Source organism: Neofelis nebulosa, chromosome 13, assembly GCF_028018385.1.
Source record: "Neofelis nebulosa isolate mNeoNeb1 chromosome 13, mNeoNeb1.pri, whole genome shotgun sequence".
Lineage (NCBI taxonomy): Eukaryota > Metazoa > Chordata > Mammalia > Carnivora > Felidae > Neofelis > Neofelis nebulosa.
The window spans coordinates 38,712,605-38,735,896 of NC_080794.1; the positions used below are offsets into that span (position 1 = coordinate 38,712,605).

The 23,292-nt window shown below is 37.5% G+C and overlaps 1 protein-coding gene across 25 annotated transcripts in view; it reads right to left on the reverse strand.

The window, feature by feature from the left end:
• Positions 1-23,292, reverse strand: part of USP54 (ubiquitin specific peptidase 54) — a 132,449-nt gene that overhangs the window by 41,455 nt on the left and 67,702 nt on the right. For 23 of the 25 annotated variants that reach the window (XR_009252315.1, XR_009252316.1, XM_058696712.1 and 20 more), the window contains 2 exons: positions 22,347-22,919; positions 18,662-18,754 (listed from right to left, as the gene is read on the reverse strand). Coding sequence is in view for 22 of the 25 variants with exons in the window: in XM_058696712.1 (XP_058552695.1) it covers positions 18,662-18,754; positions 22,347-22,493 (240 nt within the window). In the remaining 3 variants the exon portion in view is untranslated. Of the gene's footprint in view, positions 1-6,998; positions 7,084-18,661; positions 18,755-22,346; positions 23,177-23,292 lie in introns of those variants that run through there. The other 2 variants (XM_058696710.1, XM_058696727.1) reach the window with 2 other exon arrangements.

Genomic DNA, 23,292 nt, shown 5'->3' on the forward strand with positions numbered 1-23,292 from the left:
ATTTCCTCTGACACAGATAGAGGTAGATGATTCACAGTAAATAAGGGCAAATTATATATAAATGGTTTGGTAAATTATTCTCTGGGGGCTCATCCTATTAAACTTAGCCCCTTCTTTTAATTTAAAATTACTCAAGGGGCGCCTGGGTGGCTCAGTCGGTTAATCATCCGACTTTGGCTCAGGTCATGATCTCATGATTTGTGAGTTCAAGCCTCACATTGGGTTCTTTGCTGACAGCTCAGAGCCTGGAGCTTGCTTCAGATTCTGTGTCTCCCTCTCCTCTGTCTCTGCCCCTCCCCCGCTAGCACTCTATCTCTCTCTCAAAAATAAACATTAAAAAAAATTTTTAATTACTCAAATAAAAATAAAAAAATAAAATTACTGAAAGTACAAAGAATAATATAACAAATATCTACTTGTCCAATATCCAGAAATAAACATTCCATTATGTTTAATCCCAATCTACATATAAAGCTAATGTCCTGGGCACCTGGGTGGCTCAGTCGTTAAGCATTTGACTTAGTCTCAGGTCATGATCTCACGATTCGTGAGTTTGAGTCCCACATCAGGTAAGCTTGAGCCCTGCTTTGGGTGAGCCCCGCTTCTCTCTTTCTATCTCTCTCTCTCTCTCTCCTTCTGCCCTCCTGTGATTCTCTCTCTCTCTCTCTGCCCCTCCCTTACTTGTGTCCCCCGCCCCAAGCTCTCTCTCTTTCAAAAAAAAAAAAAAAAGATAAAGTCCCTTTTAAGACCACCCACTCTCTACCAGCCACTCACTATCATGAGTTTGTTGCACAATTTTCTGTTTTTAATACTTCTGTATACATATGTGTAAGTACATGTGTAAGTGTGTTTATATGTGTGTGTATGTGTCTACATATGTGTGTGTATGTACGTATTCTTATATAATACATAGTGCACTTTTATGTGCATTTTTTGTTTGTATACAAAGTATCACACTGACTTACTTTTTTAAATTCAGCATTATTTTTGAGATCTATCCATAATTTACACACACACACACACACACACACACACACACACACACACACATGGTTCATCCCTTTTTGCTGCTGTATTGTGTTTTACCAGGTCTATACAACGTATATTTATCCATTTCTTTATTGAAATTTAGGCAGTCTCAAATTTTTGCTATTATAAAATTTTTGCTCCACCTTTATGTGGAGCAGTTTTTAAATTTTAATGTGATCAAATTACCCATCTTCAGCATCTTTACCTGATCTGAACCAATGATGAATGTGATGTTCAGAGAACAGAAACACAGAGTGGCAACAAGTGGCACCTGGTTTGATGAGTACTTCTCAAGTGGTATTGGACCTTCCCAACATAAATTAGAATATGCTCCTTTGACATCACATGGCCCAGATCCTCACTAAACCACCCAGATAAGCAACAAATTCAATGGTGAGTTACATATCAACATACCAAAGAATGTCACTCACTTGAAATTCTTACCAGTAATTTCTTCATAAAAAAAAAAAAAAAAAGCCATGGTTATTTTTCAGACTTACTAATGAGACCAGAAATGAGACCATTTTATAAACCTACCTACGTGATCTAAGAATAGGAGGCCCCACCAATTTAGAATGGTCAAATCTTGTTCCTCATCTTACTTGAACTATCAGCAGCTCAGTCATTCACTCTCTCCAAATTTTTATTCAATTACCCTCTCAATATAGTATTTCCTGATCACTCTTTTTAAAATTTCAAGCTCCACCCCCACTTCCCCAAACCTCCTACCCTTACCTGTTTTATTTTTCTCTGTAGCACTTATTATCATCTATAACACCACGTATTTTACTTATTTATTGTCTGACTACACTCTCTAAGTCTGAGTACAAAAAAGTTTTGCCCTTTAATTCTCTACTCTACTACTCACTCTCAACACCTTAGAAGGGTACTGGCATATAGAGGGCAACCAATAACTAGTTTTGAATGGATGGATGAATGGATGAATGAATGATGTAATATGGGTAGATCTTACTAAGGAAAAATATTATCAAGTCCCCTCTTTTTTAAAGCAGATAAAGAACCACCTAGAAAAGTTGAAAAATTTTCCTAAGGAAATATAATTTTCCTAAGGTAATATAACTGGTTAAAACAAAATGGGATTGAACTTCATTCTGCTAATTAAAAGTTGGAACTGTTTTTCCCTCATTCTACTTTCTTTTTTTTTATTTTTAATGTTTATTTATTTTTGAGAGAGGGAGAGAGACAGAGCCTGAACAGAAGAGGGGCAGAGAGAGAGGGAGACACAGAATCTGAAGCAGGCTTCAGGCTCCAAGCTGTCAGCACAGGACCCAATGCAGGGCTAGAACTCACAAAACCACAAGATCATGACATGAGCCAAAGTCGAATGTTCAACCGACTGAGCCATCCAGGTGCCCCTCCTCATTCTACTTTCTTACTAGCATTGTTCCTCCTCTTACACATTGAGCATCTATCCCAACAGCAGCTCAAGAACAATTTGCTACGTAACCTGCTATTATTTCCCTACAAATGATTCCATATGATGTGGAGATGACAGTATTAGTAATACATATTTAGTATTATTTAATAAGCTAGGAGCTGGGGGAAAATCTATTATAATTGCTTCAAATTACTTTGGATTAACCTAGACATTTTTCACAAATCTATTTTAAAATCAAGTAAAGGCAAGACAGGACCTTCCATAATTTGTTACTAGAAATAGAAGAATGTCTATTAGTGACCATTAAACTACACCAAAAGGAAAGGTCTAGGTCCACAGTTAAACATTCTCAGAGGACAACTGATATATCTATACCAAGTGATTTTGAAACAGAGGAAGAGAGAAACAAAGGAAAAGGTAGGAAAAGAAGCAGTGGCCACTATCATATCCCAACCTGCTGCTCTTCTCAATTGTTAATACTAAGATATTACTAAGATATTAGTGCTGACAAAGGCTCTATCTCTAGAGCAAGAGATGGATGAGGTTTGGTCCTTTGTCCAGAGTCCAAAACTGCTTCCAAAACAAACCAGTGGGAAATGACTTCCAGGATAGTTCTGTACAAATGTGATATTTGCAAACTACAGCCCCTTTAGTCTTTCTCAACTGAGTTCCCTCAAGAATTAAGCCCTAATACTCTAAGGCATCAACAATTACTAATGAACTAACTTCTCTCCTATGTATAACAGTTGTTATGTTATCATCCAGAGAGAATTAAAAGAACAGTCACTCAAGGCACTTACTGTGTTCTGTGGTTCAGATGACCCTGCTTGAGAAAGGACAGGGCTCCACTGAGAGATGGCATAGAGTAATAATTAAGAGCATGGACTACGGAACCAAACTATCTGGATCCCAAACCCCAGTCCAAAATTTACCATTTCTATGACCTTAGAAAAGTTACTTAACTTCCCTAGTCTTCAGTTTCCTTTTTTTTTTTTTTAAGATTTTATTTTTAAGTAATCTCTATGCCTAACATGGGGCTCAAACTCATGACCCATAGATCAAGAGTCACATACTCTACTGACAGCTAGCCAGGCACCCCCAGTTTCTTTCTTTCTTTTCTTTCTTTCTTTCTTTCTTTCAATTTATTTTGACAGATAGAGAGTGAGAGTGGGAGGGGCAAAGAGAGAGGGAGAGAGAGAATCCCAAGCAGGCTCCACGCTGTCAGTGCAGAGCCGTATGTGAGGCTCAATCCCATGAACCATGAGATCATGACCTAAGCCAAGATCAAGAGCTGGACACTTAACTGACTGAGCCACCCAGGTACCTCTAAAAGAGGATTACCGAGTGGGGTTGCCTGGGTGGCTCGGTTAACCATCCTACTTTGGCTTAGGTCATGATCTCGCGGTTCATGAGTTTGAGCCCCGTGTCGGGCTCTGTGTGACAGCTCAGAGCCTGGAGCCTACTTAAGATTCTGTGTCACCCTCTCTCTGCCCTCCTCTGCTTGTGCTCGTTCTCTCTCTCTCTCTCTCAAAGAATAAACAAACAAAACAAAACAAAATTTTAAAAGAGGATTAGTGGGTGGGGGTGCCTGGGTGGCTCAGTTGGTTAAGCGTCTGACTCTTGTTTTTGGCTCAGGTTATGATCATGGTTTCATTAGTTCCAGTCACGTGTCGGGCTGTGCACTGACAGTGCAGAGCCTGCTTGGAATTCTCTCTCTCTCTTCCTCTCTCTCTACCCCCTTCCCTGCTCACGCTATCTCTCTCTCAAAATAAATAGAATTTGAACATTTTAAATAATAAATAAATAAATAAATAACGATCAGTAATAGTAGTTATCTCCTAGGGTTATTTACAGATTAAATAAATTATCTTTTTCTCTATCTACCTGTCTATCTATATCTTAGACTAATGCCTGGCTATATAAGTGCTTATCTAAGTATTAGCTGTCATCATCATTATCATTATCATCAACATCATTATCATTATTATTATATTTTAGGTTACTAAGGAGCCTGTCTGCTACTGACCGTGCGTCAGAAATGCCATCTACCTTGAACGACCTCCCTAGTCTCTGAAATCTGGGTAAGAAAGACAAACCACTTCTCCTTCTGTTGCTCTTACTCAAGAGAGGCAGATTTCCCATGATTAGATAAGAAGGGTTTCAACACAGAAAGGAAAAGACATAGTCAGAGCTCTGCTTATATCCACACTCGATATGCAACAACAGATCTGACTCTTGTGTTCAGTGGCATCAACATCTCCAAACTATATTCTTTTCTCATCTCTTAATTACAGGCAACTTTCTCCATACACACTGAGTATCTGAATGTACTCAGAATGCCTGCATCTTCTTTATTTTATTGTAATTATTGTTATCAGTCTTGCTCTGCTATTGTTAGGAAAAAGCAAGTGTATCAGGAATAAAGCAGCCTGAGTGCTCCCAGCATGCATCTGTGGAGCTGTAGCTCTGGAAGAAGCTGTAGTACAAAGCCCCTCTGTTAGGGCAGCACACTAACCCCTGTGTGTCCCTCTCACATGAGCACAGGGCTGGAACGGGCCTCCTCCTGCTCCCTTTTTCACCCTCCTGCCACCTTTCCCAGAGGGAGATCCTGTTCACACCAAAGAAAGCCAAGAACATTTAGTTCAGAAGTAAGAACAGGTGGTAGGACCAATAAGGAACAAAAACTGGTATTCTTCCAATTGCTGAGTTCTGCGGCAGGGAGTGAGAAAGGGCAGGAAGAACCAAAACCCAGGAATCATTTTTCCCTATGGGGTCCTGATGGTTTCATTTCAATTAACAGAGAAAACCCACCTTTGACGTTTCTCTCTGCTCTTCTTCACAGAGTGAAACCAAAGAGGTCTTCCTTTTCATTCTCAGGAAAAGGCAAATTACTTTTTGTCTGTTAACTATTTTTTTGGATGCAGTGCAAAAGCAACAAGACTTTAATGACTAAAAGCAGGTGCTTCCCCACCCATTTCTCTTGGATCATGTAGCAAACAATTCTACCCACAGGAGCTCATAATTATCTGGATTAGTAAAAACCATGTAAATAAGATAAAAGTGCCATAGAGACAGAAACTCTTTGTGCTTTGGCATCTACAAATGCAGCTGTTGCTTCAGTTTTTTTCCCCCCTAAAACACAGACTTTTGTCTTTAGGCAGGAACAGCTGTTTATTTCTCTCTCAGGATTTCTTAGCCTAGCCTTAGTCTTCTAAAAAAAAGTCATGAGTAGAGAAAATGGGAGTCAAGAAGAAGGGCTACAGCTAAATGTGATGCGTTCTGGGCCCTAGGTCTTTGGAAAGTTAGCAGTCCAACTCATTCCTGGAGGGTGTCCAACAATAACTTCTGCAAAGACACAATACATTTTATGCACTGCTACTAACTCAGTTCTTAGGGTTTCTCTTCTTGACCCGGGCTTTCCAAACCTCTCATCATTTTGGCTCTCATAATCACTCCTTTTCTCCACACCTCCTAGAAATCATAGACTTAAATAAATTGTAAGCCTCAATGTGACCAATCAAGCCTGTTTGTAAAAACAACCCTCTGAAAAAAAGATAAAGGAGCTACTACTCCTTGAGTACTACTAGAAAAGAGAATTTTCACTAGTTTTATGTGTTCAAAAGAATCTCAAACATTCTCTTTCAAGAGGGGAAAAGAACATGTAAATGTTTACCATTTTGGCATCCAAACTAGTAACATTGGATTTTTAATGTTTTATTGCAGAAAATCTCAAACATACAAGGGTAGACAAAATAACACAACAAACTCCTATGTACCTATTATCTATCTTTAACAACTGTGGCCAATCTCATTTCATATATACAACCCACCCACTCATCCCATTCCCAGATCATTCTCAATCAAATACTAGACATTATTCATCTATAAATATTTTGGATATGCCTCTAAAACATAAGAAATCTTTGTTTAAAATTTAATCATACTATAATTACCACACTAAAAAAAGGTAATAATAATTCCTTAATATCATCAAATATCCAGTCAGTTTAATAGAAATTCTTGCTCCAACATTGGGGAAGACAGAGAACAGCTGGCTAGTTTCTCCCTTGGGATTCTTTAACCTTATGTCTAAAAATACCTACCTTCTGGATTTCCGGATTATAAAATTATCTGCATATCCTGTATCAGTCCCTTTAAGTAAATCCAATTGTCGATACCATATCTCCCCATGAGTTTTGGATTTTTTTACACTCAATTCATAACCCAATACTTTGGACTTGCAGTGGTGAAGTTAAAGATGATCATAAACTACCTATCACACTCATTTGTGCTACCTCTGCAAAAGAGACACACCCACATACACACAAAGACAGACACAGAAAGAAACACCAAGACTTCAAGACACGAGACAGAGAGCCAAAGAGCAGAGACAGGCCAAATTCACCAGAGGATGGTATTGCTTTTAGTAGGAAATCATAAACTAATGTTGAAATTTTACAAAATATAATAGTCAATTTGCTAATTTTTGTCAAGATCAAAAATGCAGGACCTTAGAGATTATCAACAGTATTTAAATCAAATTTTGACAATCAATACCATAACCACTTACCCCACAGGGGAAATGAAAAGGGGGACCCTTCTGGACATGCACAAAGATTTTGAGATTGTATAAGTTTCAGGCTCTGCCATAAATTCTGGAAAGGAAAGAATCATGATGATCTACTATGTTTTTCCTTGCAGTCATAACCCTCTATTTGAATATCATGTAAAATTCTAAACTCCAAATTTTAAAAAGGATGAAAGACTCAACTTTATACTTTCCAAGTTATATCAATGGTTAAATTAGTTGAGAATATTTAGGTACAGCCTAACAGGCCTTTAAGACTAAGAAAGATTAACCAAAAGACCACACAAATATACTCATACCCCAGAGATAAGCAAAACAAAGAAGTTCAACTCAAGTAAATGATATTTGCATTAGACAGGGATATACCTTCCTCATGAGAGGTCTGTTGATTACTAGCTAAAATCTCCAGATAACCTATTAGAAATCTAATTTTCTGGTTTAAATAGTCCAACATAATGGATTTACTCTTCTCTGATATTGGCCATGACCACAGGACAATGAAGAACCTTCTGTTCCAATAATCTACCAAAAAAAGGACTGGACTGATAATGCACAATGAGTAATTTCTTATACCACTTTACTCCCTGTGCTTATGCTTTCCAGTAGAGGAACAGCTACATGGTACACACAAAATATATTGAGGTATTTATTCTCTGAACTCTCAAATTTCCCTCCAATTAACTGATGGGCTATCAGCAGAACACAGACTTTCCTGCCCCTTTTGAACAGTCTTACTGCTGTACAGATACAAACTTACATTACAGGACACCTTATACACAAAAACCTATTTCCTCCTCACCTACCCCTCACCATCACCACCATTCTCTGGCTTTGATGCCTTGTACTAACATTCTTAAAAGAAAAATCACTAATTGAGGAGATTTGTTGAATTTAATCAATCAATGAAGCATTCTTCTTTGCCTATAACAAAAAACACTCTGTCCTACATCTTGGCACACTGCAAAGCCTCTAGTACAATCCCTGGAAGGAGAACAAAATCATCGTGGCATACTAAGTACAGAGGACGGATTTCCTTCCCTGGACAGAGATAAATAAATAAGCCAACACCAAAGTCATACCCTGGGGGCTGGGGACATAAGGGCAGATTCAATATGAATAATAAATAAGAGTTCTGGGCTATAGGCATGACAACAGTTCAGGTCAGGAAATACCTTTTAGTAACACTAGATGGGAATAAATTTGGAGATTCAGAAGGGACAGAGTAATTAGCCCACAAATCTTTTTGTTAAGTCAGAGTTGAAACGCATTGTGGCTCAAAATAAGAAGAAAGACACACTGACAAATTATTTTTAATGAAAGCGATCATTAATAATTTGCATGCAAAATTTTGAGGCTGAAATTAGGTTAGGAACTTAGTATCAAGTAATGCAGAAAAATAACCCAATATATTTTTACAGGACCAAATGGATTATCCTAAATATTACGTATAAACCTCCAAAAAGCAATTATAAGCTCTAGATACAACATACACTATGGTACCTGGTGAAGGTCACAAGGCACAAGAACATTGACAAACATTCAGAGAGCAGAAGAGAAAGTAAAAACATTAAACAAAAGGTGTTCACATAAGACCAACAGTAAAAGCATTTTAAAGATTGGTGCAAGGTAAAGTAAAAAGTGGAGAAAAAAAAAACAGGGATACACATCTTCCAGCCAGACTTAGAAGGGCAAATCCTTCATCCAAAACATTAGATTAAGGGAAAGTTGGCTAGCTTTTGATTCATCTAGGAACATGTGTGTGTCTCTTTTTTGTTCTTAACATTGAGTTCTAGAGCTAAACAATTATGTTCCAACGTAAAAGAATTCTGACTTTATAGAATGAGCAAGTGCTGATAGAGTACCTCAAATGCAGGAATTTTGGAGTTTTGTGTTTTGAAAAATATCTATGAAATAAGAATTTTACATTTGAAACTTAGCATTAAAGAATGCAAACAGGTCACCAAGTACCAGCAAAAAGGAATTCTTACTTGCTTCACCAAACATTCATCTAATTTTTAAACAGGAGGCAGAGAAAAAATGGGATTTAAATATACTGAATTACACCCACGATGGGACACCACAAAGTTAACATGTAACTTAATTGTAGGATACCAGATAACTGCTCTGCTTGACAGAACTCCAGGCTTTGACTCTTCAGCAGATCTTCCCATCATCAACTCCTCCCAACCCCCACCACACACATACACCTCACCCTTCCTTAACTAAATTTGGCATAAAGCAGCCTATATTAAGTAGACCTACTAAAAAAAGTGTAAACCCAAAAGTCACGATGAAAATCTCAAGTAGAACAAGAGAGCACAAAAGACAAAAAGAAAAAAGTGAAGAAAAAGGCAAGTACACAAAACTCTATAACTAAAATCCAAGGACTACTAAAAGAATATATGAACCCAGAAAAGTTACGTATTTATATTATGGTGCAAGCACTATAAGGAATACCAACGGGGAAGAAAAGCTGAGCCACCTTTCCAAAAACTCATTCAGCCATGCTAAATACTGTTAAGTAAAACAATCATGGTTCTAGATAGAGGTAACATTTTTAAAACTTCATTAAGAAGATATGTTTCTGAAATGGAATTCTGAAAGGACTAGATGTGGTTTTATTTTAAAGGGATGTGTTTTTTGTTTATTGTTATGTTATTGATTTGGGTGCTAAGGGATCCAGGAAAAGTGAATAACATCTGCAATGTAGTCATAGGAAGTACACCATCTGCTGTCATAGCTGAAATGGAGAGTGCCTCAGGAAGGAAAGGAAGGGGTAAAAAAGTATGAAACTAGTTTTTTAAATGCCTATAAGCATACATTTTTAAGTGATTTAAGAAATAATTGGGAGCCACTTCAAGGTTATAAGAAAGGAGTAACTTCAAGATAGCACTCCAGCACATTCTTAGGTTAAAACAAATGAAATAGGATGATACTAGAGATAGAGAGGCAACTTAGGGGTCTGGAAAAAAAATATTCTTTTTACTATATGTGAACAGAAAGACTTATTACTAGAAATATCATTGACCAAAGAGGAGGCATAAAGAGAAATGACAACCTCTGTGATGCAATTTCCAATTTTTCTCTTTACAATTCAATGTGCTTTTCTAAAATGACTGTAGTACTTTCCTATACTTATAATAAAAATCCTCCTTTAGGGGCACCTGGGTGGCTCAGTCGGTTGAGTGCCAACTTCGCTCAGGTCATGATCTCACAGTTCGTGGGTTGGAGCCCCATGTTGGGCTCTGGGCTGACGACAGCTCAGAACCTGGAGCCTGCTTCCGATTCTGTCTCCCTCTCTCTGCCCCTCCCCCGTTCATGCTCTGTGTGTGTGTCTCTCTCTCAAAACTAAATACACATTAAAAAAAAAAAAAATCATCTTTAAATAAAAAACAAGTCGGGATGCCTGGGTGGCTCAATCGGTCCAGCATTGACTTCGGCTCAGGTCATGATCTCATGATTTGTGGGTTCAAGCCCCACGTCAGGTTTGTGCTGAGAGCTCAGAGCCTGGAGCCTGTTTCAGATTCTGTGTCTCATTCTCTCTCCACCCCTCCTCCACTTGTGTTCTCTCTCTGTCTCTCAAAAATAAATAAATGTAAAAAAAAATTTTTTTTAATAAAAAACAAGCATGATGTATATATTTAGCCAAAGAATAAAAAGAAATGCCCATGTGTCCAACAACCAATTTAAGAAATGAAAAACTTAATGAGTGCGAAACTCCCCAGTTGATTATAATCTCCTTCCCTCCAGGGATAACCACTGTCCTGAATTTTATGAAAATCATTCCCTCTTTCTCACATATATGTATCCCTGAACAACATGTTGTTTAGTGCTGCCCATTTTTACTTTGTATATAAATGGAATCATAGTTTATATAATCTTCTGTGACTTGCTTCACTGTAATGTTTTTGTGATTAATCCAAGCTGATATATGTAGCTACAGGTTATTCATGTTCACTACTACAGTGTTTTACTTTAGGAATAAACCATAATTTTTAAACCTATTCTATTATATTCTATTATAGTTGGAATGGGTTGTTTCCATTTTTCTATAATCACAAAAATACTACTTTGGACATTCTCAAATATATCTTCTGATATGTATATACAAGGAAGTTTTCTACAATATTTATCTAGGAGTAGAATTACTGAATGGTAGGGTATATGCTACTTCAATTTTACCTGAAAAATGTAATGACAAAATATTTCCCTAAGTAGTGGTATCAATTTATATTCCAACCAGCAAGTGTATATGTTATTATTTCACCTTTCGGGTAACAATTTTATCCAATTTTAAATTTTCTATTAATCTAAAGGAAAGGGTATTGATTTACTTTAATTCCTTTTTTTCTCTTTTTTTAAAAAGTCATCTATTTATTCTGAGAGAAAGAGAGAGAGAGAGAGAGAACGCATGCACACGTGTGCACACAAGTGGGGGAGGAGCACAAAGAGAGAGAGAGAGAGAGAGAGAGAGAATCTCAAACAGGCTCACACTGTCAGCACTGAGCCCAACAAGGGGCTTGAACCCACAAGCCGTGAGACCATGACCTGAGCTGAAAATCAAGAGACAGATGCTTTACCGACTGAGCCACCAGGCATCCTTGGTTGACATTTCTTAGATTACTTGGGAGGATAAGAATCTTTCATATTCTTAAAGATCTTTTGAGTTTCTTGTACTGAGAAATGCCTGTTTATGTGTTTTTCCCATTTTCCCACTGACTCCATTATCTTTTACTTATTCTTTATAGGAGTTCTCTGGGGAGTTCTATGCTGCATACCAATCCTTTGTGGGATATATAATTTATTGCCGATATTTCCTCCTGGCATGTAGCCTTGGGTCTTACCCTCTACTAGAGTCTTCTGATGAACAGAAGTTCTTGAATTTTCTGTAGTAAAATGTTATCAATTCTTTTTAGTATTTTTTATGTCTTATTTAATAAATCCTGTCTATCCCTGAGGCCATGCTATTCTTTCATATTTTCTTCTAAAACTTAAAGTTTTCCTTCCAGGTGCCTAGGTGGCTTAATTGGTTAAGTGTCCAACTCTTGATTTTGGCTCAGGTCATGATAACGGTTAGTGAGTTCAAGCCCCTCATTGGGCTCTGCGCTGACAGTATGGAGCCTGCTTGGGATTTCTCTCTCTCTCTCTCTCTCTCTCTCTGCAACCCCCCCCCCCCACAATCTCCACAATCTCTCTCTCTAAAAATAAACAAATAAACTTTTAAAAAAGTTTTCTTTCACATTTTAGTTCTTAGCTCAGTTGAAATTCATACTTTTGGTAATAATATGACATAGGGATCTAATTTACTTTTCTTTTTTCTATTCAGATAACCAATTACCTAATCATCATTTGTTAAAAAGTCCACTTTCTCCTTTGATTCACAGGGCAAGTAGCTAGTTTCCAAATATGTATTTCTGAACTTTTGATTTTGTTCCACTGATTTATTAGTCATACTGTGTTGACAGCACATTGTCTTAATTAATATAGTTTTATAAGCCTTGATATCTGATAAAGTAGGGTAGTCATTAGTACTTTTGCCAAATATTTCTGGTTCTTCCCTCTCCCCAGGATTCTGATAGGATCACACTTCCTGGCCCTTTTAGGATTCACTGGAGCCATATGATTAGTTCGAGTCTGTGATCTCTGAGCAGAAGAGATATGCTGAACATTCAACTGCCTGTGCAAAAACCTCCAGAGCTCTTTTTCCCTCTGCCTTGGCCAATAGTCAACTTGTCACCTGCATTCCTGAGTGACTATAATCAGTAGGGTTTCCTACTAAACTGCAGTGGACAAGTAATGGGAATGGAAAATAAATCTTTTGTATATTTATCACTGAGATTTTAGTTTGCTACCAAAACATAACTTAGTCTACTCTGATACACAAGGCAAGTCATTCATTTTGTTATTATCCTTCAAGAATGTTCTGTCTTGGGGGCACCTGGATGGCTCAGCTGGTTCAGCATCCGACTCGGTTTCAGCTCAGGTCATGATCTCAGGATCGTGAGATCAAGCCCCATGTGGGGCTCTGCACTGAGCATGGAGACTGCTTAAGATTCTCTCTCTCTCTCTCTCTCTCTCTCTCTCTCTGTCTCTCAAATTAAAAAAAGAATGTCATATCTATTCTTCCCTGTTTGTCATAAGAATTTCAGAATCAAATTTTCTCAACTTCCAGGACAAACTTGCTGGTCAGAATATACATTAGTATCACCACATTGGAAAACATACGGAAATACTGGAAAACAGTTGGTATTATAAAATTAAAAAAAAATTGAAGATATACATATCCTATGATTCTAGTAATTTCATTCCTGGGCAAATATGCAAGAGAAATATGTATGCATATGTAAATATAAATAAGAATGTTCTTGGCAATATTGTTCATTAAAAATTAAAAACTGTAAATAATCCAAATGACTACCAGCTATAGAATAGATAAACAAACTGGCTTATTTACACAATGAAATACCATATGATAATGAAGATGAACAAAGTCAACCTGCACATAACAATATGATGATCTTATTAACATACTGCTGCACTAAAGAAGACATACACGCACACACACCCACACCCACACAGATTCATTTAGAATGATTCCAATTACAATAAATTTCAAAACAGGTAATTTTTAAATTCAATTGTTTAAGAATAGATACATAGGCAGTAAACTACCAGGTAAAACAAGAAAGTGATTATCACAAACATTAGAAAACTGGCTACCCCTGGGAGAAAGGAGGAGACGTGATTGAGAAAGAAGGGAGGATTCAAATGTCTATAGTACAGGCAGTATTCTATTTTCACCTAAAGAGTTGTTAAAGGATGTTCACTTTGTGATTATTCATTATACTGGGTCTTTGTGAGGATTTTATATAAATGTCATATATTTTTTGTTAGATTTATTCATATCACTTTATATACTGTATTACTATTTAAAAGTTTCTTTTAAATTGCATTTTCTATTAGTTGCTCGTATATTAAAATGCAATTGAATGTCATACCTTGATCTTACAGGCAACAACCTGCTAAATTCTTATTGGTTCTATAGATATCTCAGTAGATGCTTTGGGATTTTTTTTAACAGCCAATCATATCATCTGCAAATAATGATAACTTTGTTTCTTCCTTCCTAATCTTTATCTTTCCTTTTGTCTTATTATGCTGACTAGAACTAGTTCAATGATGAATCAAATTACTTCATATTGTATACAAATATTTTTAAAGTAGCGAACAAAAAAGAGACATTCCAGGTGCTGATGATCCATCCCAGATTTACTCTTCCACTCAGCATCCCTTCTCTTCTCTTGGAAAATAAAGCCCTCTGGCACAAAAACAGACACATAGACCAATGGAATAGAATAGAAACCCCAGAACTAGACCCACAAACGTATGGCCAACTAATCTTTGACAAAGCAGGAAAGAACATCCAATGGAAAAAAGACAGTCTCTTTAACAAATGGTGCTGGGAGAACTGGACAGCAACATGCAGAAGGTTGAAACTAGACCACTTTCTCACACCATTCACAAAAATAAACTCAACATGGATAAAGGACCTGAATGTGAGACAGGAAACCATCCAAACCCTAGAGGAGAAAGCAGGAAAAGACCTCTCTGACCTCAGCCGTAGCAATCTCTTACTCGACACATCCCCAAAGGCAAGGGAATTAAAAGCAAAAATGAATTACTGGGACCTTATGAAGATAAAAAGCTTCTGCATGGCAAAGGAAACAACCAACAAAACTAAAAGGCAACCAACAGAATGGGAAAAGATATTTGCAAATGACATATCGGACAAAGGGCCAGTATCCAAAATCTATAAAGAGCTCACCAAACTTCACACCCAAAAAACAAATAACCCAGTGAAGAAATGGGCAGAAAACATGAATAGACACTTCTCTAAAGAAGACATCCAGATGGCCAACGGCACACGAAAAGATGCTCAACGTCGCTCCTTACCAGGGAAATACAAATCAAAACCACACTCAGATATCACCTCACACCAGTCAGAGTGGCCAAAACGAACAAATCAGGAGACTATAGATGCTGGAGAGGATGTGGAGAAACAGGAACCCTCTTGCACTGTTGGTGGGAATGCAAATTGGTGCAGCCACTCTGGAAAACAGTGTGGAGGTTCCTCAGAAAATTAAAAATAGACCTACCCTATGACCCAGCAATAGCACTGCTAGGAATTTACCCAAGGGATACAGGAGTACTGATGCATAGGGACACTTGTACCCCAATGTTTATAGCAGCACTCTCAACAATAGCCAAGTGATGGAAAGAGCCTAAATGTCCATCAACTGTTGAATGGATAAAGAAATTGTGGTTTATATACACAATGGAGTACTACGTGGCAATGAGAAAGAACAAAATATGGCCCTTTGTAGCAACGTGGATGGAACTGGAGAGTGTGATGCTAAGTGAAATAAGCCATACAGAGAAAGACAGATACTATATGTTTTCACTCTTATGTGGATCCTGAGAAACTGAACAGAAACTCATGGGGGAGGGGAAGGAAAAAAAAGAGGTTAGAGTGGGAGAGAGCCAAAGCATAAGAGGCTGTTAAAAACTGAGAACAGGGGCGCCTGGGTGGCGCAGTCGGTTAAGCGTCCGACTTCAGCCAGGTCACGATCTCGCGGTCCGTGAGTTCGAGCCCCGCGTCAGGCTCTGGGCTGATGGCTCGGAGCCTGGAGCCTGTTTCCGATTCTGTGTCTCCCTCTCTCTCTGCCCCTCCCCCGTTCATGCTCTGTCTCTCTCTGTCCCAAAAATAAATAAAAAAACGTTGAAAAAAAAAAATTTAAAAAAAAACTGAGAACAAACTGAGGGTTGATGGGGGGGTGGGACGGAGGGGAGGGTGGGTGATGGGTATTGAGGAGGGCACCTTTTGGGATGAGAACTGGGTGTTGTATGGAAACCAATTTGACAATAAATTTCATATATTGGAAAAAAAAAACTGAGAACAAACTGAGGGTTGATGTGGGGTAGGAGGGAGGGGAGGGTGGGTGATGGGTATTGAGAAGGACACCTTTTGGGATGAGCACTGGGTGTTGTATGGAAACCAATTTGACAATAAATTTCATATATTGGAAAAAAAAAAAAGAAAAGAAAGCCCTCCAGGCTGGACGAAGAAATATGGTTATTCTAACAATTTAAATTTCTCAGCTATTAGAATGAAGTTCAGCTCATCCATATTGTCAAATTAATCCATCTCACTATAAGTCTATTTATAATAAGTTTCAAATGAAGTGTACAATAATTAAAAGAATGCAAACTAGAGCTTCATTATTTAATACTTATATAGCACTGAGGGAATGAAAAGCACTTTGGGGAAAAACATCAAATTTTTAATATACTCCCAAATATAACAAAAGAAGCAGTGAAGAAAAATAAACCTAATGGATAGATGAGACAATGATGTGACGAGGAAAGTAGTAGAACTCCTTGGAGTTACGAAGATCCAAAATAGAGCCTTTGATTCCCTAAGCCCATTTACCTATCTGCCATAAGCAATTGCTTCTCTGAAAGAGTCCCAAGGTACATTCTCAGCCCTCATAAGTTAAAAAATATCTTCCTTTCTGTACTTGGGTATCCAGAAGGTGTCCCATAAAGTCTCTGGTTTTCTCCATCTTTTTTGGCTTATATAGTGATTCTAATTTATATTATAGTACCAATTTGTGCTTCTGGAAACTGTCACAAGACTGTGACAATCAGTTCATTAGAGCCCCCTCTGGGTCAATGAAGAAGATGGTACAGTTCTAAACAAAGGCATGTGAGGGGGTCTATCATCCCTTCCTGGTACAGATGAGTGTTTCCAGTTTCAGGAGATTCTTCTACCAGGGATTTCTCCAGGATTCAAATTTCTCTAGCAAGTATCTTACTTTGGCTTTTTAGTTTTTAAATGTCATGAACCAGACTTCTCTTCGATTTGCTAGCCAAAGGGCTATATATTTCTGGTTTATTTAAAATTAGAGACTGGGGGGGGCGCCTGGGTGGCTCAGTCAGTTAAGCGTCCAACTCCAGCCCAGGTCATGATCTTGCAGTCTGTGAGTTCGAGCCCCGTGTCAGGCTCTGTGCTGACAGCTCAGAGCCTTGGAGCCTGTTTCAGATTCTGTGTCTCCCTCTCTCTCTGACCCTCCCCCGTTCATGCTCTGTCTCTCTCTGTCTCAAAAATAAATAAACGTTAAAAAAAAAATTTTTTTTTAAATAAAATAAAATAAAATTAGAGACTGGGGCACCTGGGTGGCTCAGTCGGTTAAGCATCCGACTTTTGATGTCGGCTTAGGTCATGATCTCATGGTTGTGAGATCAAGCCCCACGTCAGGCTCTGCACCAGGTGTGGAACCTACTTAAGATTCTCTCTCTCCCTCTGCCCCTCCTCCACCCCTGCTCACACTCTGTCTTAAAAATAAATAAATAAAAATAATAAAAATTTTAAAAATAAAATTAGATACTTAATGTCAGTATACCCTTCAGAAAATCAAGCCAAATTTCCTTGTGGATGGACTTCTGTCTGAATGGGCATAGTCAGAAATGTTACAACTTGTAAAAGATTTGCTTTTATTAAAATTCATATTTAAACTCCCCAATTAATCAATAATACATATTTTGCTAAAAGTTCCAATGCTTCCAAGGGGAAGAGAAAAAAGATGTTTGTGACCCAAGTGGTAAAACGTTCAGAAGACTCAGTCATCTCTTTCTAAAGATATGTGCCCATCATGGACTTAAAATTCCAAAGTGATGCTGCTCAAAAAACGTCTTAAATCAGTTGTTGCAAATAACCAATACAACTGGGAAATTCTCCTGGATATTTTGTTACAGTTCTTACTCCAAGATGTAAAAGCAACTAAAACATATGACCACATCCAAGCATCCCTGTGACAAACCAAGAACTCAGACTTCTTGAAACTGAAAAATGACTCTGGATGTTTATCAGAACTCACACAGACTTACCTAGCCATAAATAATCCATTGTACATACAAACCAAGAAAACACAGAGAAGCTACATATTGGAAAAGCAGATAAAGTATAGAAAATGGACCTTTTATACAACCTAGTTCTTCCTCTATAGTAGCATACCTAAAATCTCTGAGTCAGAAATCTCTCACTTTCTGCTATTTTCTTTGTCTCTAAATGAATCCTCAGGTTTCATTTTATTCAGAAATGAAAAACTTGGGAGTCAGATCATGGGGTCAAGAACAGGTATAAGGAATCTATTAAATGTGGTAATGGGAAACATTTAGGGAACAGGAAAATTTTAGTACTGGCTTTTCTCAATAGGAAGAGTTTGTTGTTAAATTTAGCTTTAACAAACAATAGCTAATTCCACTAAAAACACTTGGTTTTTTATTCTTTCAAAATAAAAATTTAGAATTAGCTCTTCAGGTAAATACTCCAAGTCTAAGCACATCTCAATAGTATCCTATCGCATTAAATAGAGCTGTATGGGCAAGAAAGTTCAGAAAAACAGACTACCTAAGCCAAGTAACAATTCTCTGAAGCAAGCAAAACTGATCACATCATCTTTCGCACTAAGCCACAAGCAAATAATTCAGTAAGAAATTCTTTAGCATCCCCTGATTAAACTACCTCAATATTGATCATCTGGCAGCCTAATGGTAGTGAGAAGAAACAGATTTGAAGAACTTACCTTCAGAGCACAAAAGATGCAGGAATCTCCCATGCACTTGTGAGTTGTAAGCTGCCTAAAGCTACGTCGGAAGATGTCCAAGTGCCATAAAACCTGGCAATAAAAAAGGGGAAATACTTCAGTACTTTGTAAGAAGACTCCATTTGATCTTAAATTCAAGAATTCAAGCAAACATAGGTAATGACTTCTGAATATATCTTTATTCCCAAGAGAAAACTCATTCTAGTATATTAAAACAAATGCCAAAAAGGGTGAGTTAGCTAACACAAGGGACAGAAGACTATATTCTGAAAAATACATTACTTTGAAAATGAAGGTCACACAGACAAAATAATGTATAACATACATCAAATGTGATCTTGAAGGGGAAATTTATGGGCTAAAAGCTGCAGAATAAGGGTTTACTTTAATTGGCCACACAAGAAACAATTTTTTTTTTTTTTTTGGAACAAACTTGTTTTTTGAAGTATAGTTGATACATGTACATTAGTTTCAGGGATACAACATAGTAATTCCACAAGTTTATACGTTATGCTGTGCTCACCAACACAAGTGTAGCTGACATCTGTCATTATATAACACTATCACAATACCACTGACTATATTCCCTATATTGTGCCTTTTATTCCCAAGATCTTTTTTTTTTTTTTAAGATTTTTTAAAAAGGAATCTCCACACCCAAGGTGGGGCTGAAACTTACAATCCCAAGATCAAGAGTCACATGATCTACAGCCAGCCAGCCAGGTGTCCCTCCCCATGACTTTTTCATTCCATAACTAGAAGCCTGTATCTCCCACTCCCCTTCACCCATTTGCCCATCCCCCTCATCACCCTCCCCTCTGACAACCACCAGTTTGTTCTCTATATTTATAGGTCTGATTCTGCTTTTTGTTTGTTTATTCATTTGTTTTGTTTTTTAGATCCCACATATAAGTGAAATCATATGGTATTTGAAACCTTATTTAGAAGCTTGAATTATAGTGTGGAATTTTGTCTTTGTTGGATTTCTCAATTTTTGGACCTTTCTGAGAGATGTGTGTTCCTCATGTCAACAGATTAAAAAAATGGTAATATCAACAGTGATAAATCATGTTCATAGTATGTAACCTAAATATGATATGATGAGAATGGCACTTTATTTTTATGGTCTTCTTCTCAAAAACCTATAACCCCAGTCTCACAATGAGAAAAATATCAAACAAATCCCAATAGTGGGACATCCAACAAAATACTTGATTAGTACTACTCCTCAAAACTATCAAGATCATCAAAAACAAGGAAATTTTGTGAAAGAGAGCCAAGAAAAGCCTAAGGAGACATGACAAGCAAATGTAACTGTGGTATCCTGGATGGGATCCTGGAACAGAAGAAGATGCTAAGCAAAAACTAAGGAAATTTGAATAAACTATGGACTTTAATTAAAAGATAAATGATGTAATATATAGCCTAATGCCTTAGGATGTTCCTCTTGCTTGGGTAACATTTTTTAATTAAGTTTATTTATTTATTTTAGAGAGCATGCACACAAACAGATGAGGAACAGAGAGGAGAGACAGAATCCCAAGCAGGCTCTGCACCATCAGTGCACAGCCCAATGTGGGGCTCGAATACACGAACCATGAGATAATGGATCAGAGCCGAGATCAAGAGTCTGACACTTAACCGACTGCGCCACCCAGGCACCTCTTGCTTGGGAAACATTTAAATGGCATCATATATGAAAAGGCACTATGCCTCCGGAGCCCCATACAAAGCACAGCTCTGGAGCTTCTTCTTACTTATGTGTCTTCAAGGTACATATTCCAAAAGTTCTTGGAAATGCACTATACTCCCAAATAAGTAACACCTTTTTATAATAAACACAGTGGGTTCAACACATCTGTGGCCAACATAGCATTCATATCAAAAGTCAGAATATTAGTTCATAGAAACAATTATTTTCAACTTGTAACGTGATTATAACAGGCACTCCAAAACCATCAATGACACAATCTTTAAGTACATAGAAGTGTGTGTGAGTGTGTGTGTGTGTGTGTGTGTGTGTGCCAGTATGTGTCCATATGGCGCTGGGAATTAGAACAGAAAGCCATAAATATTATTGTTTTAATACAGATAGAACATACAGAAAGAAACAGAATTATAAAAACAGGACTATGGCCAGAAAGGAGGTAAACACACACACACACACACACACACACACACACACACACACCTGTATCAATACCTTTTTTTGCCTGCTTCTAAATTTAAAAAGTATTATTAGTTTATGCACTGTCACTCAAAAACCCATATGCATCATCTGGGGAAAAAAAACCCGAACCAACCCTACCCAACTGCATGAAATTTACAGTAGTAATTAGGGAATATAGTTAAACTCTTTCTCTAGGCTTGACAGCATAGAATTTTTTAATGTTTTCAAATAAAAATTTGAAAACAGAGAGAGAATATGAAACTTTATTACATAAATAAGCTTAGCAAAATTCTTATATTATAAACGAGTAAACTGAAATACTATTACCTGTACAAGGTCACAGAGCTAGTCTACAGACAAACTAAAACTAGAATCCAAGTTTCCTAATTCATAAGTCTAGTACTTTTTATTTTTGTTTTTTTAAGTATTTATTTACTTTTGAGAGAGAGTGTGTGAGTGGAGGGTTGGGGGGGGACAGAGGATCCTAACCAGGCTCTGCACTGACAGCAGCAGGCCCAATGTGTGGCTCGAACTCATGAACTGTGAGATCATGACCTGAGCCAAAGTCAGATGCTCAACTGATTGAGCCACCCAGGCACCCAGTCCAGTACTTTTCATACCAAATACATTGCCTTGGTTTTTCTTCTATCATAGCAAGATATTTTCTCATTATGTCTGAAGCATAAAACTAATATTTTACCAAGTTAATTATCTTGGATGGCAAATTCAATTTACTTTTACTCTGAGCAGCAGAAAAGAAGGGAAAGTAATTACTTGAAAGTTAGGCCAAAAGGAATGAACTTAACATTCTATGGGCCTGACAAGGCAAAGCAGACAGACAGGAAGCTCTGGGATTCTGAGATCACTAATATGGTAAGCAACACCAAAAGGGAAAATCTGCAGTAGATAATCACACCTTAGGGGAATTTACTTTCCACTAGTTCTGTTTAAGCATATCTGTCCATACACCAATCATGAGCTACTACAAAAGAGCTCAGGGGAAGGGGATGAAGAAATGGACAAAGACTGGACTCCATTCAGTGTATGCTAAGAGCCTATATATTATAAGACAAAAGTAATGTACCTGAAAGGTCTTTGACTTGTGGAAAGAACTTTGCTTTCTTTTCTAGAGAAAAGCAAGTACGGTGATAAGACATCTTTGTCTCAAAAGAAAAAAAAAAACAAGAAAAAATCAATAATCACGTATTAAGATCATTTAGTTCACGTACTTTCTTTCTCCTTCAGGCAGGTAAGTAGTAGTAGTTACACTTATTATTTCTATTATCATTATTAATCTCTTTTTCATATAAATGAGGTAATTGAGGTTCAGAGATAAGTGACTTGCCTAAAATCACACAGATAAACTTAGAAATGATCTCAGGCTGTTGACCTCAAACAAAGACCATCAAGGATTATATTTAGAAGAGCTATTGGAAGCACAACATTTGCAACTAAAAAGTCAAAGTTCACCAAAAAGAAAGAAATTACCCTTACCTGCAGGGCACTGTTGAGGAAGCAGCTGTTTTGTCCTGGCTCGTTGCTGAGACCTTTGCTGGGGGCTATGGAGGTTGAGCTTCGAGGTGTAAACATGCCTTGGACACTACCACGGCCCCCTGAAAAATAATTTCTTTTCCAAGACATTATTGTTCACAATTAGCTTGAAAACTTAGAGAAGATTTTGTATTTTGGGGGAAAGAGTTTCTGTCTGCTGAAGTCCTGATTTGTGAAAGATAATCCAGAATTCAATGAATCTGTGTTGAAATATTTGGAGTTTACAACCTTCCAAACATCATCTATGTAGCTCAAGGAACTCAGGTATCCTCTTAGATCCACATGACAGAGCCGTCCCCCATTTGCTCCAAACAATGCCCAAAATTTAACATGGCACAGTACAAACACAAACAGAGAAATCCTTAGGTATTGCGTCCTTCTATTTCTCTTGAATTGCCTCCATAAAATCGTGGTGAAGTGCCTGCAGTCCTCAACTCCAACAGGATCCAGGATCAGGGTAGGATGTATTCTTAGGCTTGTTGATGATGCTTCTTGTGGACCGAAGATTCTTTCCAACTGGAAGGAGAAGCAGACAGATAAGCAAGAATCCAGTGCAACCCTCCTCGCCTTCTATTGCCTTTTCCCATCATTGTCTGAAGTAAAAACTCAAGTTCTAAACAACTGACATAGATTCCACAAAGGTAAGAAATTTTGCTTGAATTATATGGAGTTTTTGTTCTTATTGCTGCTGCTCTTTTTTTAATATGCCCCAAACAGCTTCCATCGTTCCATTCAGAACTTCAGAAAGTCTCTTCTCTTCCTCTGTGACTAGAATAGCCAGCTGTGCCAGAGAGCTTTAACAAAAAGAAAAAAAAAAAAAAAAAAACTAAAAGCTTGCGTCACTTAATGACTCTCCTGGCTTTGTGCTATTCTGCCAAGATCAACGTTG